This window comes from Sarcophilus harrisii, chromosome 5 (assembly GCF_902635505.1).
Source record: "Sarcophilus harrisii chromosome 5, mSarHar1.11, whole genome shotgun sequence".
Lineage (NCBI taxonomy): Eukaryota > Metazoa > Chordata > Mammalia > Dasyuromorphia > Dasyuridae > Sarcophilus > Sarcophilus harrisii.
This window is the reverse complement of record NC_045430.1, coordinates 271,791,908-271,805,753: the sequence shown is the minus strand read 5'-3', so window position 1 is coordinate 271,805,753 and position 13,846 is coordinate 271,791,908. Positions and strand designations below refer to the sequence as shown.

Here is a 13,846-nt window from a genome sequence, read left to right as displayed (position 1 = left end):
TCGGAGGCTTCCCTTCCGGAGGCTTCCTTCCCGGGCTTCCCTTCCCGCGGGGCTTCCCTTCCCGCGGGGCTCCCCTTCCTGGGAGGCTTCCCTTCCCGCGGGGCTCCCTTCCCGGGAGGCTTCCCTTCCCGCCGGGCTTCCCTTCCCGCCGGGCTTCCCTTCCCGCGGGGCTTCCCTTCCTGCGGGGCTCCCTCCCCCATTCCCTGCACGCTCTCGGCTGGGACACCCACCTCATGGCGGAGCTCACGCAGCAGCTAGAGTCCTCGCCCATCTTCCTCGTTCCCCCACGGCAGGCGCGTGGGCGCAAAATCCGCGAGTAGTGTCTGCTCTCGGTAGGTTTTCTGCCTTAATCTCGCTCCTCACGAGCAGCTGAGCATCGGGTCGGCACCTTGCGGCGGCTGGCCGTGCTAACTCGCCGGCCCAGCCAAATCTAGCGCTTCCCATCTTTTCTATTAGGCTTCCCGATCCAACCGTCCTTAGCCGCCTCCTTCTCAAGCTCCGCAAACCAAAGCGGGACGAACAGGATTTGCCGCAGCGGCGGCAGCTCTCCGAGGACTTTTCGGTAGTTCCATTTGGCCCGGACGGTCTGCTGCCCGGCCCCCGAGCTCCAGGCTAAGCGCCAGGTGCTCCTGCTGCTACACCTTCCGGGGGGCAGATGCTTGCGTATGGGGGGGGGGCTGACAAAAGCAGATTTCACTTCGTGAAGAGCCGCGGCCTGATTGGCCCAACGGAAGGTGCTAAGAAAGGCAAAGCAAGACGAACTCCAGAAAAAACCTGGGACTGTCTTGACCTCCTAGAAAGTGGAGCCCACTATAGGCGGTCGATGCCCGTCAGGAAGAAACTCCCTTCAGGTAACGGCGGATTCACTTTCTAAAATCTCAACATCACCAGATGGAGACTTAATCGGCAGAGTGCTCCCTGAGGTGGGTCGAGTGCTCCCTGAGGCTGGTCACCCTCTATCTGGTAACCTTAGTCCCTAAGCTGCTTTCGTGCTCCCTCCGCTTCGGCTCCCCGGACAGCCCAGGGCACGTGCGAGGGGAGGTCCCGCCGGGCTTTGGACGTCGGTCACGCGGTACAAATGAGCCGCGCGGGTCACAGGGATTGAGGCGGAGTTAGAAGCCAGGCGAGGAAAACCCCGGCTGGGACAGAGCTATAGATGCCGGGGGGTGAAGGGCGGGGGAACTGGGCCCTTCGCGCCTGCGCCGGCCGGACGCCCCGCCCCTAGGCCCGCCTCCTTCCCGGTGCCCCGGAATGAGGCAGCACCCGCGCGGCGGAAGCGAGCTTCCCGGAAGGACGGAAGTGACGCGCTTGGTCACAGCTTGCTCGCCCCGCCCTCTATCCCTCCCTCGCCCCTCCTTCCCCCGTTCCTCCTCCTCTTCTTCCTTCTCCGGCCTCGGGTCGTTCCGCCCGCCCTCCCCTCAGCGACGCGGCCCTCTCGCCGGTCTGTGGAGATAGGCGCCGGGCGGCCGATGGCAGCTCTGGGCGGGAGGCTTTGTTGACGCTGTCCAGCCTCCGCCGGGGTCTCTCCGGCCCGCCGTGGGTGAGCAGCTGGGGCTGGCGGGCGGGAGGCCGGGTCGGGATTGTGACGCGCCGGCCTCGGGAAGGGGCCCCCAGGGAGCGGGCGCTCCCTGCCTCAGTTTCCCTGCCTGTAAAACGGGAGCTTCTAGAAGCCATGTCCCGGAAGAAGAGAGGGCTGAGAATTGGGGCCGGGGGCCTGGGCTCCTGCCTTCGCCCACCGTAAACCGTCCGCCCCTCATGTAGCTCCTGCGCGTAAACTGTAGGTACTTAATGAGTGCGTGTTAGGTGACCCACTCGGAGGCAGGCGAACCAGGGGCGGGGTCGTAACAAAAAAGGGGGTCCTCTCCCAAAACTTTACGGGGGCGCTAGAGGGGTTCGGGAGGGGGAGGGGCGAGCGGGACGTCCCAGAGCCGGTGTTTGTGTCTGACGGACGGGGCGGGGCCTGACGGGAGGGGCGGGGTCCGGTCTCTCGGCCCCTCCCCCCGTGCCTTCGCGTACTTCCGGGATCGGGGCGCGCGTCTTGTGCCCTCTGACCTTACCGGCCTCGGGGTCACCAGGGGTCAGCGGATGGGGTGGGTGGATGGGTCCGGGATATCTTAGTGGGTCTGCAGGACCCCGCTTCCTGCTTCCTTAGCTGCTTGACCTTGACCTTCTGTGCCCCGGCCACCTTGTGACTAACAGCTGGGCAGGAGGGAGGAGATCTGCCTTTGAGGAGGTCGGGAGCCCAGTGGGCGACGCCTGCCTCAGTTTCCTCCTCTGTATAAGCCGATAGTACAAGTACAAGTGTCGCTTTCCCAGGATTAGGCAAGAATTAGCGAGAGGAAGAGCGGTTCTCATTCCGACCTCGGGCTAACGGCGCCACCGGTCCCTGTGCCGACGGCCCTGCCCGAGGGGGGCCCTGCCCGAGGGGGACTCTGTCTGAGGGCTTTAAGCGGGAGGGAGCTGCGGCCGGGAATCGGGGTTAGGAAGATGTCTCCCTATTCGCGACGCGCTCCTTCAAATCACATCTAATACCCTGGCTAATGCTTGGTGACTCGCCGCATTCACATCCTAGGTCTGGGGTCAAGTCCTGTTTCTGACAGGGACGGGCCACGTGAGGTTGGTTAAGGCAATTAACGTGTGTGTGTGTGAGTGCGAGTGTGTGTGTGTGTAATCTACATCTATTTGGGGCTGATAAATTTATATAAAAAGGTTTATGACGATTGAATTGCTGAATGTTTTCAAAGGATCGCCCCTGGAATATCGTATTCAATGCATTAAAGTGAAAGGGTAGAAACGTTCGTAATGTGATAGGCCAGTTTGATCCCAAGGAGACCTGACTTCCCATCCTGCCTGAGACAGGCTGTGATGGCCCGATCAAGGCGCTTCCTGAAGCTCTTTTTATCAGTGTGTAGTTGGCCGTGTTCTGGAAGAAAGCGGGGTAGCAATACTGTGTCCTTATGGGACTGGAAAAATTGCCAGTAGATGGGGAGATCATTGTATTTATTGAGCTCCCAGCGAGTTCACACAGTGAATTGTACATAGGACCATATCCAAAAATGAACAATGTAATAAATAATTTGGAATTAAGGTTGAGAATTTAAAGGTTTCTGGGTTCAGCTGATTGTGGACCTGCTTGGAGATTTTTGATAGGCCACATGAAATGTGGAAATGGGCTGTTGTGTGTGGGTGGTATACAATATTTTGTCTTTATGCATAACTCTTGTGTTTTGGCCCTTCAACTTTAATTTTAAACTGACTTTCTGTCAAACACTTGGGTCGCAGGAAATAGAATTGAGACCTTCATTGTGTGGAGGCTTTGAAGTGACCAACTTTTTTACTTTTTTTTTTTTTTCCCAGATAGTGAGTATTTATTTTTAATAGCTTTTTATTTACAGGTTATATGCATGGGTAACTTTACAGCATTAACAATTGCCAAACCTCTTGTTCCAATTTTTCCCCTCCTTCCCCCCCCACCCTCTCCCCCAGATGGCAGGATGACCAATACATGTTAAATACGTTAAAGTATAAATTAAATACAATATAAGTATTGATATCCTAGCAGTTATTTTGCTGTACAAAAAGATTTGGACTCTGAAATAGTGCACAATTAGCCTGTGAAGGAAATCCAAAATGCAGGCGGGCAAAGGTAGAGAGATTGGGAATTCTATGTAGTGGTTCTTGGGCATCTCCCAGAGTTCTTTCGCTGGGTGTAGCTGGTTCAGTTCATTCCTGCTCTATTGGAACTGATTTGGTTCATTGCATTGCTGAGGATGGCCACGTCCATTAGAATTGATCATCATATAGTCTTGTTGAAGTATAGAATGATCTCCTAGTCATGCTCATTTCACTCAACAAAAGTGACCAACTCTTTAGGAATGGGGTAGGCTGTATTTTCTCTAGGAATGGTAATATCTCTATTGTGAAGGTAGTGTGTTTCTTGGGACAAATAAGGAGAACAAACAGAAAAGGAGTATTAGTATTTTAGTCTGGAGACTGCTAGAATTTTTTTGTTGAGGCAGTTGGGGTTAAAGTGACTTGCCCAGGGTCATACAGCTAGGAAGTATTGTGTCTCAAGGTCAGATTTGAACTCGGATCCTCCTGACTTCACAGCTGGTGCTCTATCCATTGTCCACCTAGAAATTTTTTTTTAATGAAAAGATTTTACATCAGTTAGTTAAACTAGACCAAATAATGCAACTTTTATGTCAATTCTCTTTTAATTTTTTAAATAAAATTTTAATTAAATTTTTTTTTCTTTTAATCTCTTTAATTTTTTTATAACAAAGATTTTTTCCTATTTTCTTCTAGTAAATTTATTTATTTTTATTACATTATGAATCGTGCTGGGAGGGAAAAATCAGAGCAAAAGGAAACCATGGGAGAGGGGAAAAAAAATAAAACAGAAAAGTGAACATAGCATGTATTTTATACTTGGTTTCCTCAGTTCTTTTTGTGGATGCAGATGGCATTTTTTGTCCAAGTCTATTGGGATCGCTTTGGAACACTGAACCACTGAGAACTAAGTCTTTCATCATTGCACATTCTTGCTGTTATTTTATACAATGGTTCTCCTTGTTTATCTCGGCATCAGTTCATGTAAATCTTTCCAGGCTTTTCTAAAATCAGTTTATTATATTTTATTGATCAAAAATCCATTATCTTCACGTAATATAAATTTGTTCAGCCATTCCCCAATTGATGGTATCTACTCATTTCCAATTCTTTGCTACCACAAAAAGAGTAGAAACATTTTTGCACATGTGAGTCCTTTTCCCTCCTTTAAGATTTCCTTGGAATATAGACCCAGTAATGGGACCCCTGGGTCAAAGGATATGGAGTTTTATAGCCTTTTGTGCATAGTTCCAATCTGCTCTCACAATTTCAACAATAGTATTAATGTTCCAGTCTCCCCATCCCTTCAAACATTTATTATTACCAACTGATCATTTTTAATGGTTTGAAGATATGATTTCAAATAAAGAAAGGGAAGAAAGTCTTTTTCTAAAAACTCAGTATTTTCATACTATATTGAAAGTTATTTGCATTATGCACTGCTACCATTTGTAGAAAATTTGTATTGGTACCATAAAAATTCATAAATGTTTATTATCATTCCGATTGAAAATCTCTCTCCAGTATAGGTATTATAGAAACATTTTTGTTTTGAATTAGTTTGCAAGTTATTCTCTCTTCCACACCTCAAGAGGATTAAATCAGTGGCCTTGGCCTCATTAGCACTATGCCAACAGTGCTTTGGTTTGGGCAACACACATACTCAGGAATTTTTTTTTTTTTTTTTTTAAGCAGATGCACTTTTTTCTGTACTTTTTCATGACGTACATCTTCCCAGAGCCTTAAAATCATCAGGATGGGCAGGGCTGGTGTCAAAGGATAGATTAGAAGGGAAGGGTGATGGTGGTGGTAGGTAGGTCAGGAAATTGGCATATCCTGCTGGTTGCTATTCCCTAAGGATAAACATTGCATTTAGAGACAGCAGAGCTGTAGGAATAATCAGTTTGAATATATTGGTCAGGAGTTTTGTATCAATCTAATGTAAGCTGAACTTCTGAAGCTTCTGAAATGTTCTGTTCCATGCAAAAGATTTGTACAGACTTTGATATTTATTAAAAAAAAATTTAAATGGGATTTGAACAATTTAAATTTTCCTTTACTTGAGTGAAAATATTTAAATTCATTACCTACATTTTTTCCAAGTGCCTGAGGATTATCATGAAGAATGTCAGTTATGTAGTAATATAACTATTGAAAGTGGAAAATTTCCTGTGATAACAGTACACTTTTTATTGGAGTAAATCTGTATTAGCCAAATTGTTTATCAAAATGTGTAAATGTGTTTGCCTTTGAAAAATTCAAAGATTTTGTGTGTGTGTTTGAGTGTGTGTGCGTACTCTTGTGTTCAATTTCTAATTGAAATCTGAGCAATGCAAGGTTAAGATTATAAACAAGCAAAAATTGTGCTGTGTAACAGTGATTAAATTGTCTTTGATTTGTCATGGAAAACTAAGCCTTATTAGTTCCACAGTTTTGTTAATAAATGAAGAAACAACTTTAATCCTGCTGTCTTGACTGGTATTGGAGAGGGGTAGATCATGAGAGACCAAAACTACAAGTTATTAAGGCAGAGAAGTCTTGCTAAATAGAGCTTTGGTCTCTTAAATATGGAAGCAAGTATGAGCACTTTCTTGGTAGAAAAGAACAGTCCCAAGTCTGGAGGGGATTAGCGGGCACAACAAATCCAGTGGGATCAGGAACTAGTTCATGCTTCAAGAATATATTGCAGGTAATACATCATTCTTGAGGGGTCTTCTAGAAACTTTCAAAACAACATAACCATTAGTTGGGTGGTGCAATAGATAGGAGTGCTGGGTCCAGAGTAAGGAAAACCTGAGTTTAGATACAGCCTTAGACCTCTACTAGCTGTGTGATCTTGGGCAAATCACTTCCTCTCTGTATGCTTCAGAACATGGGGATGATAGGACCTATTACTACCCAGGGTTGTTGTGAGGATTGGATCAGATAAAATTTGAAAATTTAGTGCCTGACCATAAAAAGCTCAGAATAAAGGCTTAGATGGGTCCACACATGATGCTTTGAGGAGGAGAGGACACAATAACTAGGAAATCCCATGGAGGTGGCCCTAATAGTCATTATATATTCTTTAGCATAGGAGGGGATAGACCATTGAATCCTTGTGCTTTAGGAAAGTTATCTTGCCACTTGTGTAGATTTGGGATGTCTGGAGGCTCTGAGCTTCAGTTTTTGAAGTGTTTTGAAAGTGTTTTGAAGAGTTGATGAGGGGTTCGAGAAAAGTGGCTAGCACTGATAGTGCAGAAAGGCTGTTTGACCAGCACTTGGGGAATTGGGAAAGAAACTGAAGATGGCTATGGAGCTGGGAGGCCCATTTGAGCTGATACTATAATTATCTATTGGAGAGGCGGCACAATCTCCATAGGCTGAAAGCCGGTGGTTTCAGCCTCTGACCTGTGCTTATCTTGGCTGGGAAGAGATTGTTGAGTGACTCTTAGTGGCCTCAGGTAGCTCTCTGAGAAGTGTGCTCTGTAACCATAACAAAAGTCCAAAGACCAAAACAAACAAAAAACCCCAGTTCCGGATGGACTAGGTAAGAGAGAGCCTGGAACAAATGGAGGAACATTGTAGCCTGCCATTGCTTGCTTTTAGGTTACAGCAGACGTGGAACCAATGCTTTTGGAAATGCTTAATTCAGTTTGTTTGAATTTTTTCTCAATATTCCTTTTGCTTAACTTTCTGAGCTATACTGCTGACTGCTCTTTTGCAATAAAAAGTGCTCATAGTCATGTTAGCTGTCTTGGTACAGGATCCAGACTACAGATTTGTACAGAGCAAGGAAACCAGAAGGCTGAAGGCCCTGCAGATCCATGGGGAAGTGGTGATATTTAGCCTAGAGAATATTTGAGGGGCACATGACTTTTTGCATATATTTAAAGAGCTGCCATGGATGGGAAAGAGGATTTAATCTTTCCCTCTCCACTCTGTCCTCCCACAGAGCTGTCATCAAAGTGATTTTTAAGTTCAGGTTTGACTGTCATTCCTTCATTCAAACTTCAAGCATGTTTGGCTTTTACAACGTTTCATAACTTTGTCCCAACCTGTCTTTCTTGACTTTTTACTCTCAATAGTCTAACCAGATTGGCTTTTAGTTGCCCTATTTCTCACCCATAACATTCCATCTCATTGCATTTTCTCTGGCATCCCCCAACCCTGGAATGCACTTCCTTCTCCCCTGCTTCTTCTAATCTTGGAGTTTGCAAGACTCAGCTAAGGCACCATCAATGAAGCCCATAAACTACTTGGTATTTATTTTGTACATACTTCTGTACAAATGAGGGTCACAGGGTGAAAGCTCAGTGAATCTTAGAGGCCCTCATTTTACAGAAGAGGGATGAAGGCCAAAAAAGCTTTGAATATCATCATGTGGCTGGGAATTTTTTGAGAGCAGGAATTGTTTCATTTCCATTCTTGCGTCCCTTGCATCTCCAAAGGAGGCAAGAGCTGCAGAGCACACAGTAAGGCTGTAATATTAATGCTTGCAGGAATGCTTTGTATGATTCTAGGAGACAAAACCAAGAACTATGGGAAGTTGCCAAGAGGTAGATTTCACTTTGAGATTATGGAAAATAGGGGCAGCTAGTTTGTGTAGTGGATAGAGCACCATCCCTGAAATTAGGAGGACCCAAGTTCAAACCTGGCCTCAAGACACTTAATAATTCCTGGGCAAGTCCCATTGCCTCAAAAAAAAAAAAAAAAAAAAAAAAAAAAAAAAAAGGAAAAAGATTATGGAAATCTTTGTCCTGACCATCACTCCCTTGTGTAATCAGTCAGGATTATTATCAAATCAAGTCAGGAATTGTATTGTTGGCTTGTGTATTTTTGGGCCTTTTTTTTCACTTAGTTATTTGTGATGCTCTTAGGGTGGGATATTTTCCTTCTTAATCTTTAATGTGCTTTTTCTACAGATGGGAGTTTTTTTGGTAACAATAGAGCAATTTCCTTCAAGCAAATTACTGAGTTTCTTTTTTAAATTTCTTCCAGATAAACTATGACATCCTTTCAAGAAGTCCCGTTATCAAGCACCCTTCAGACTTCCAACTTTGCACATGTCATCTTTCAAAATGTGGCCAAGAGTTATCTTCCCAACTCCCACCTTGAATGTCATTACACCTTGACCCAGTATATCCATCCACACCCAAAAGATTGGGTTGGCATTTTTAAGGTAAGAATACTTGAAAGTGTTATTCATAGAAGATAGGGCTGAAAGGGTAGTGGCGATTAATTACCCACTATGAAAGACAAATAAGAAAGTGGAAGTAGAGAATGTTTTTTTCTCTTTGTAATCAGTAAGACTTTAACATGTAGAATAATTGCTGATGTATTGGCTTACATAGTTATTCTTCACTTAAGCATCTTCAAAAAGCTTTTCCATACCTACAACAGAACTCAAAGAAGATTCTATATGAAATTCTGTATCTTCATTCTATATTACATGCTATTTTCATACCTACTTTGCTTCCCTTCTATTCATTTATGTGTATTTAAAAAAACAGTGCATGCAAGGCTTTATTTTTTGCACCATTATTGCTGACTCCCTCTTCTAAACCTGCCAGTTAATAAGAGAAAGAAGAGGATAGGAAAGGAGATGTGAGAAAGACCCATGGCAGAGTCCAGAATGTGCTTAGGTGCTAAGTGCAAGGACTCTGAAGGGAAAAGGGGGCCAAGACCAGCTTTTAGGAAGCTTGAAGCATTATAGTGTTTTGTCACCAACATTGTGAACACCTTCTAATTAAGATGCCATTTGTTAACGTTGTCAGTCACCCACTTAAACAGTTGTTTCTGTGGAATGCTTTCCTATAATTATGCTTCAGCCAGTGTGTTTGTATAGAGACATTGACAGGCAGAGTGTGAACCTTGTCTAAAGGATGTGATTGAGGTTGACGTGAGCCCCAGATTTTGTTCTCAGCCATGTCCATTAGTTGGCACCTTAGCACGTGGAATGATTGGATGCTGATTTTCAGATCCAAATTAGATTTTGGAGCCCTTCTGGCTCCTGCTCCTGTTGTTTGTTTAGTCATGTTAGTGAGGAAATCTTCTGCCCTTTCTCGGAATTCTGAAAATTTTCTATTTTTGCGCTCATATGCTCTCTGACAATTGGTCTCTTCCTTTCCATGTTATGTTCTTTTTGACATCATTTCTCTTTCTGCATATTGATCTTTTTGGTAATGTTTCTTAGTTTTACATTGCTACTTGATGATGAAGATAAGCTGCGACTTGTATAAAAATATACATTGATTATGTTAATAGATTACTGATGGTAAGGAGCTAGGAAATTAATTTACCTTTCCTCTTTCCTCTTTCTCCTAATTGTTTTTTTCCTTCTCTGCTGTCCCTGTCCATTCCTGTCCTGGTTTTCTCTTTTCCTGTGTTCCTTTCCTCGTTCTCTGTCTTCTCTCCTCCATTTTCTTCTTGCCTGTTCAAACATCAGATAAGATGAGCATGCCCATTAACCAAGCAGAGCAGAAAAATTAGGATTGATTAAACAAAACTGTGAATCATTATGTACACCTGATTTTTCTTTTAAAGTATATAATAAATTTAACATGTCAGATTCGCTGCTATCCTACTTGTCTGTTTCCTTTTAGTTTTTTCCTGTGAATTAAAAAAATTGATTTCAGTCATTCTCTTTTTCTTTGTATGGCAATATTATTGCTGGTCCTATACTCCCACTGAATTCTGCTCCCTCAGGTGAAAATTGTTTAATTTTTAACAACCAATTCTTGTAACATAGTCCAACAAAGTAAATATCATATATAACAAGGTAAATATACATTTTCCTCATTCACAGATATTTCTCATTCTGAACCTTAGTCCGTCACCTGTCAGGAAATAGGTAGCATATCATCACATTGAATCAGTTCTTATTTAGTTGTTTTCTCAGTACTGTCCCTCCATTTATTTAATGCACAACGGTGTTTCTTTGTGTACTATAATTTGTTCAGCCATTCCCTAAGTGAATTCTTTGCTTTAACAAAAAGAGCTACTGTAAATACTTTTGTTTATGTGGGCTCTTTTTTTTTTTCTTTAATCTATGGGAACATAGATTTCATTGGTATCCTTGGTCAAAAAAAATATGCATAGTTCTAGATTATAGTTAGAGGCATAGTTCCGGATTGTATTCTAGAAAGACTGGACAATTCACAATACTACCAACAGTGCTCCAATAGCTGTGGTCTTTGTCAATCCAGCGAGTGTGAAGTTGGATCGTGGAGCATTCTTTGATAAGATTATAGATAACTTGAACTTCCTTTGAAAAAAATACCATTAATCTATTTGGGAATGACTCTTGTCTATACCTGTGTGTGTGTATAAAAATCAGTTCCATAGATCTTTATCTGAGAAACTTGGAGTAAGTAGTTCACTCTTTTTCATTCCTTTTTGTTATGTTCATTTTATCTTGTAAGATACTTTGACTTTGGTCATGGACCCTTTCTCTAACTATGGTTGTGATAATTTCCTTTCTGGTGCGAGATGGTGAAGTAATTTCCACCAGACTGCTTTTAGTTGCCCAAACATTTTTGTCCATTCATGAGATATCTTGTAATAGTTGGGTTCTTTGGGTTTATCAAACACTATGGTATCATGTTTGATTCCTTTGCTATGTTGAGTATCTAATCTGTACTACTGATTGGCTTTTCTATTTTTAACCAGTACTAAATTATTTTGGTCTTTGCTCTATCCACATGCACTCCCTTTGAGACTCAAGGGATGGTTAAATTAAAGTTAAATTAAGTGTTTTTAGGAAGTATGGTATTCAATTTATATAAGATCTTTTTATAGCATTGGTTAATAGCTTAATAAAAATTTTGACATGCTTGTTAAAATATTCATGATTTGTCAACAGCATTAAATGTATATTTTAGCTTTAGGATGTAGTAAAAATGTTTTGGCATGTTATAAGATATTATAATGTGATAATGTAATCTTGAACTATTTGTAATCAAATTATTTATTCTTTTTCAGGTTGGTTGGAGTACAGCTCGAGATTACTATACATTTTTATGGTCTCCAATGCCTGAAAATTATGTGGAAGGATCAACAGTCAATTGTTTATTATCCTTTCAAGGTGAGAGACCTCCTTTCAAACGTGATAGAAGTAGATGTCTTATTGCCATCAACAAGTTTATTGGGTGACTACATCAAAATTTGGAGATTTATTTCCTGTTTACTGAAACATTAGGGAATGAGTTTAAGATAATAATTTTTGGTAAATGATCTTTTTCTTTGAACTGTGTTAACTAGACATTCCATTTTTTGCCAGTTTCAAACTAAACTGTCAGGGCTCTGGTACTGAACTTGGAATAGTTCTGCTCTAACAATTTGCCCTGGGTAAATATTTTTATAGATCCTGCTTGACCCTGGGGAAATATCAGCCAATGGTTTAGACTACTGATTATTGGAAAACATGGCCTTTGGGATCCTGATGAAATCCTTTGCCTGACTTGTGGGTGTAGGATGGATCTTTTGGTTATTATGGTGGACATATTTTCTGATTAAGGAGGATTCAGCTATTGGCATAGTGGATCCAGGGCCTTTCAGGATGTGGATGGCCTACCTTATCCCGACTTAAATATCTGCTGTCTGGCAGGTACTGTGTTAAACACTGGGAATACAAAGAAAGGCAAAACAATTTTTGCCCACATGTTAATGGTTCAGTTGTGTACCTGTGAGATGTATACAAAGTAAATTAGCTGGGGAATGGAGGTAATGTGATGGAGAACCTGGATACCAAAGAAGGCAGTTTGCAGAAGGGTGGATGTAAGCTCATCCTTAAAAAATCCCTGGGGCAAAGACTTAAGATAATGTTCTAGGTGTGGTGATAGTTAGTGAGGAGGGATGTGGTTGGAGAAGGGAATATCCTGTTGCAAGAACAGCAACATAGTTGGTTCTGGATCATATTTAAAAGTAAAGCACACCTGCTTGGGAAGTATGTAACTTGCTCTTACTGCCTTGGCTTGCCATGACCTGATCCAGATAATTTGATATTAAAGTAGAATAAGAGAATCTATGATTTTATTTGGTGATCTGTGTCTGAAAGGCAGTATCTGTAACAGAAGGCAGAAACAAATAGGTTCAGAATATGGTGTTTGGCTCCCAAAGTTCTACTTACTGACATTTATTTTGACAGTTAAGTATTTGATTATTTGAATAAAATGAAATCGAATTCTATTCATTTATTTATTTAGCTATTCTATTTTTTAATTTCCTCGTTATTTTAAAAAAAAGTGATGTTGATATCTAATATTTCCCAGGGTAGCCCCCAAAAGAAAAACAAATCAAATTAATTTTCATGTTTTGTAAAAAATGTTTTATTTACCAAAACTGTATACTCAACAGTGTAATATTTGTGGCAGGATAGTAGTTATTAGTGTAATGCTGCTTATAGATTAGAAATTTAAAGGTGTTCTGCTATTTGGCAGAAAAACTATCCTAGGGAGGAAGATTTTTAAAGTGAAATTATATACATAAATTTGGTCATAAATTGTGTGAGGCATTATGAAATTTGATCAATGAAAGCCATTTTTGGTGTGTGTGTGTGTGTGTGTGTAGCCATATTTAAACATTTTCTTTTGATCTTTATTTTCTACTATGGAGTAAGAATTCTGAATCTTTAAAAAATATTTAAAATTTTATTTTGGATTTCAAATACCTTCTCTCTATGCCCTCTTGCTCATTGAGAAGTCAAGAGTTTAATAATTAACCATACTTATAAAAAAGAGAAAAAAACTTAAGAAAAGTAACCAACATAGTCATCAAATCTGATAGTATGTGTTGTGTTCTCCCTCTGTGCCTCCCTTTTACAAAGATATTTGGGGTTTCTTTGCTTCTGGGATTAAGCCCTGGTTAGTATAATTACTCAGCATTTGGTTTTGATTTTTATTATTAGTAGAATACTCTATGATATAATGGAAGGAGTGCTGAACTGTGAGTCAGCATTTACTACATCAGCTATGTGAGTTTGGACAGTTCTTTCTCTCTGACTGCCTGCCCTCTGTAAATTTGGGGGCCTTGCTTCAAATTTTTTTTTTAAATTTTGCAAAATTTCCCCTTCTACTGCAAAGGATACAGGAACCATAATTTTCTGATGCTAGAAGGATTGGTGTGTGGTAGTTTATTTCTTGCATAATAGCAAAACCAGTACAGGTCTGGCATATTTCATTATGAAATTTTAGAAAACAATATTTTAGTCTTGAAATTTTTTTTCTAGACAACTAGTGACTGCTAGATATGAATT

The 13,846-nt window shown here is 41.6% G+C and overlaps 1 protein-coding gene across 4 annotated transcripts in view; it reads left to right on the top strand.

Moving 5' to 3' along the window:
- Nucleotides 1–1,354: 1,354 nt before the first annotated feature.
- The window catches only part of TAX1BP1 (Tax1 binding protein 1), a 42,446-nt gene continuing 29,954 nt past the window's right edge, over nucleotides 1,355–13,846 (top strand). For 2 of the 4 annotated variants that reach the window (XM_031940521.1, XM_031940518.1), the window contains exons 1-3: nucleotides 1,355–1,540; nucleotides 8,593–8,773; nucleotides 11,575–11,677. In XM_031940521.1, the coding sequence (XP_031796381.1) occupies nucleotides 8,600–8,773; nucleotides 11,575–11,677 (277 nt within the window). In that variant the 5' untranslated portion in view covers nucleotides 1,355–1,540; nucleotides 8,593–8,599. Of the gene's footprint in view, nucleotides 1,541–1,757; nucleotides 1,778–2,136; nucleotides 2,234–8,592; nucleotides 8,774–11,574; nucleotides 11,678–13,846 lie in introns of those variants that run through there. The other 2 variants (XM_031940520.1, XM_031940519.1) reach the window with 2 other exon arrangements.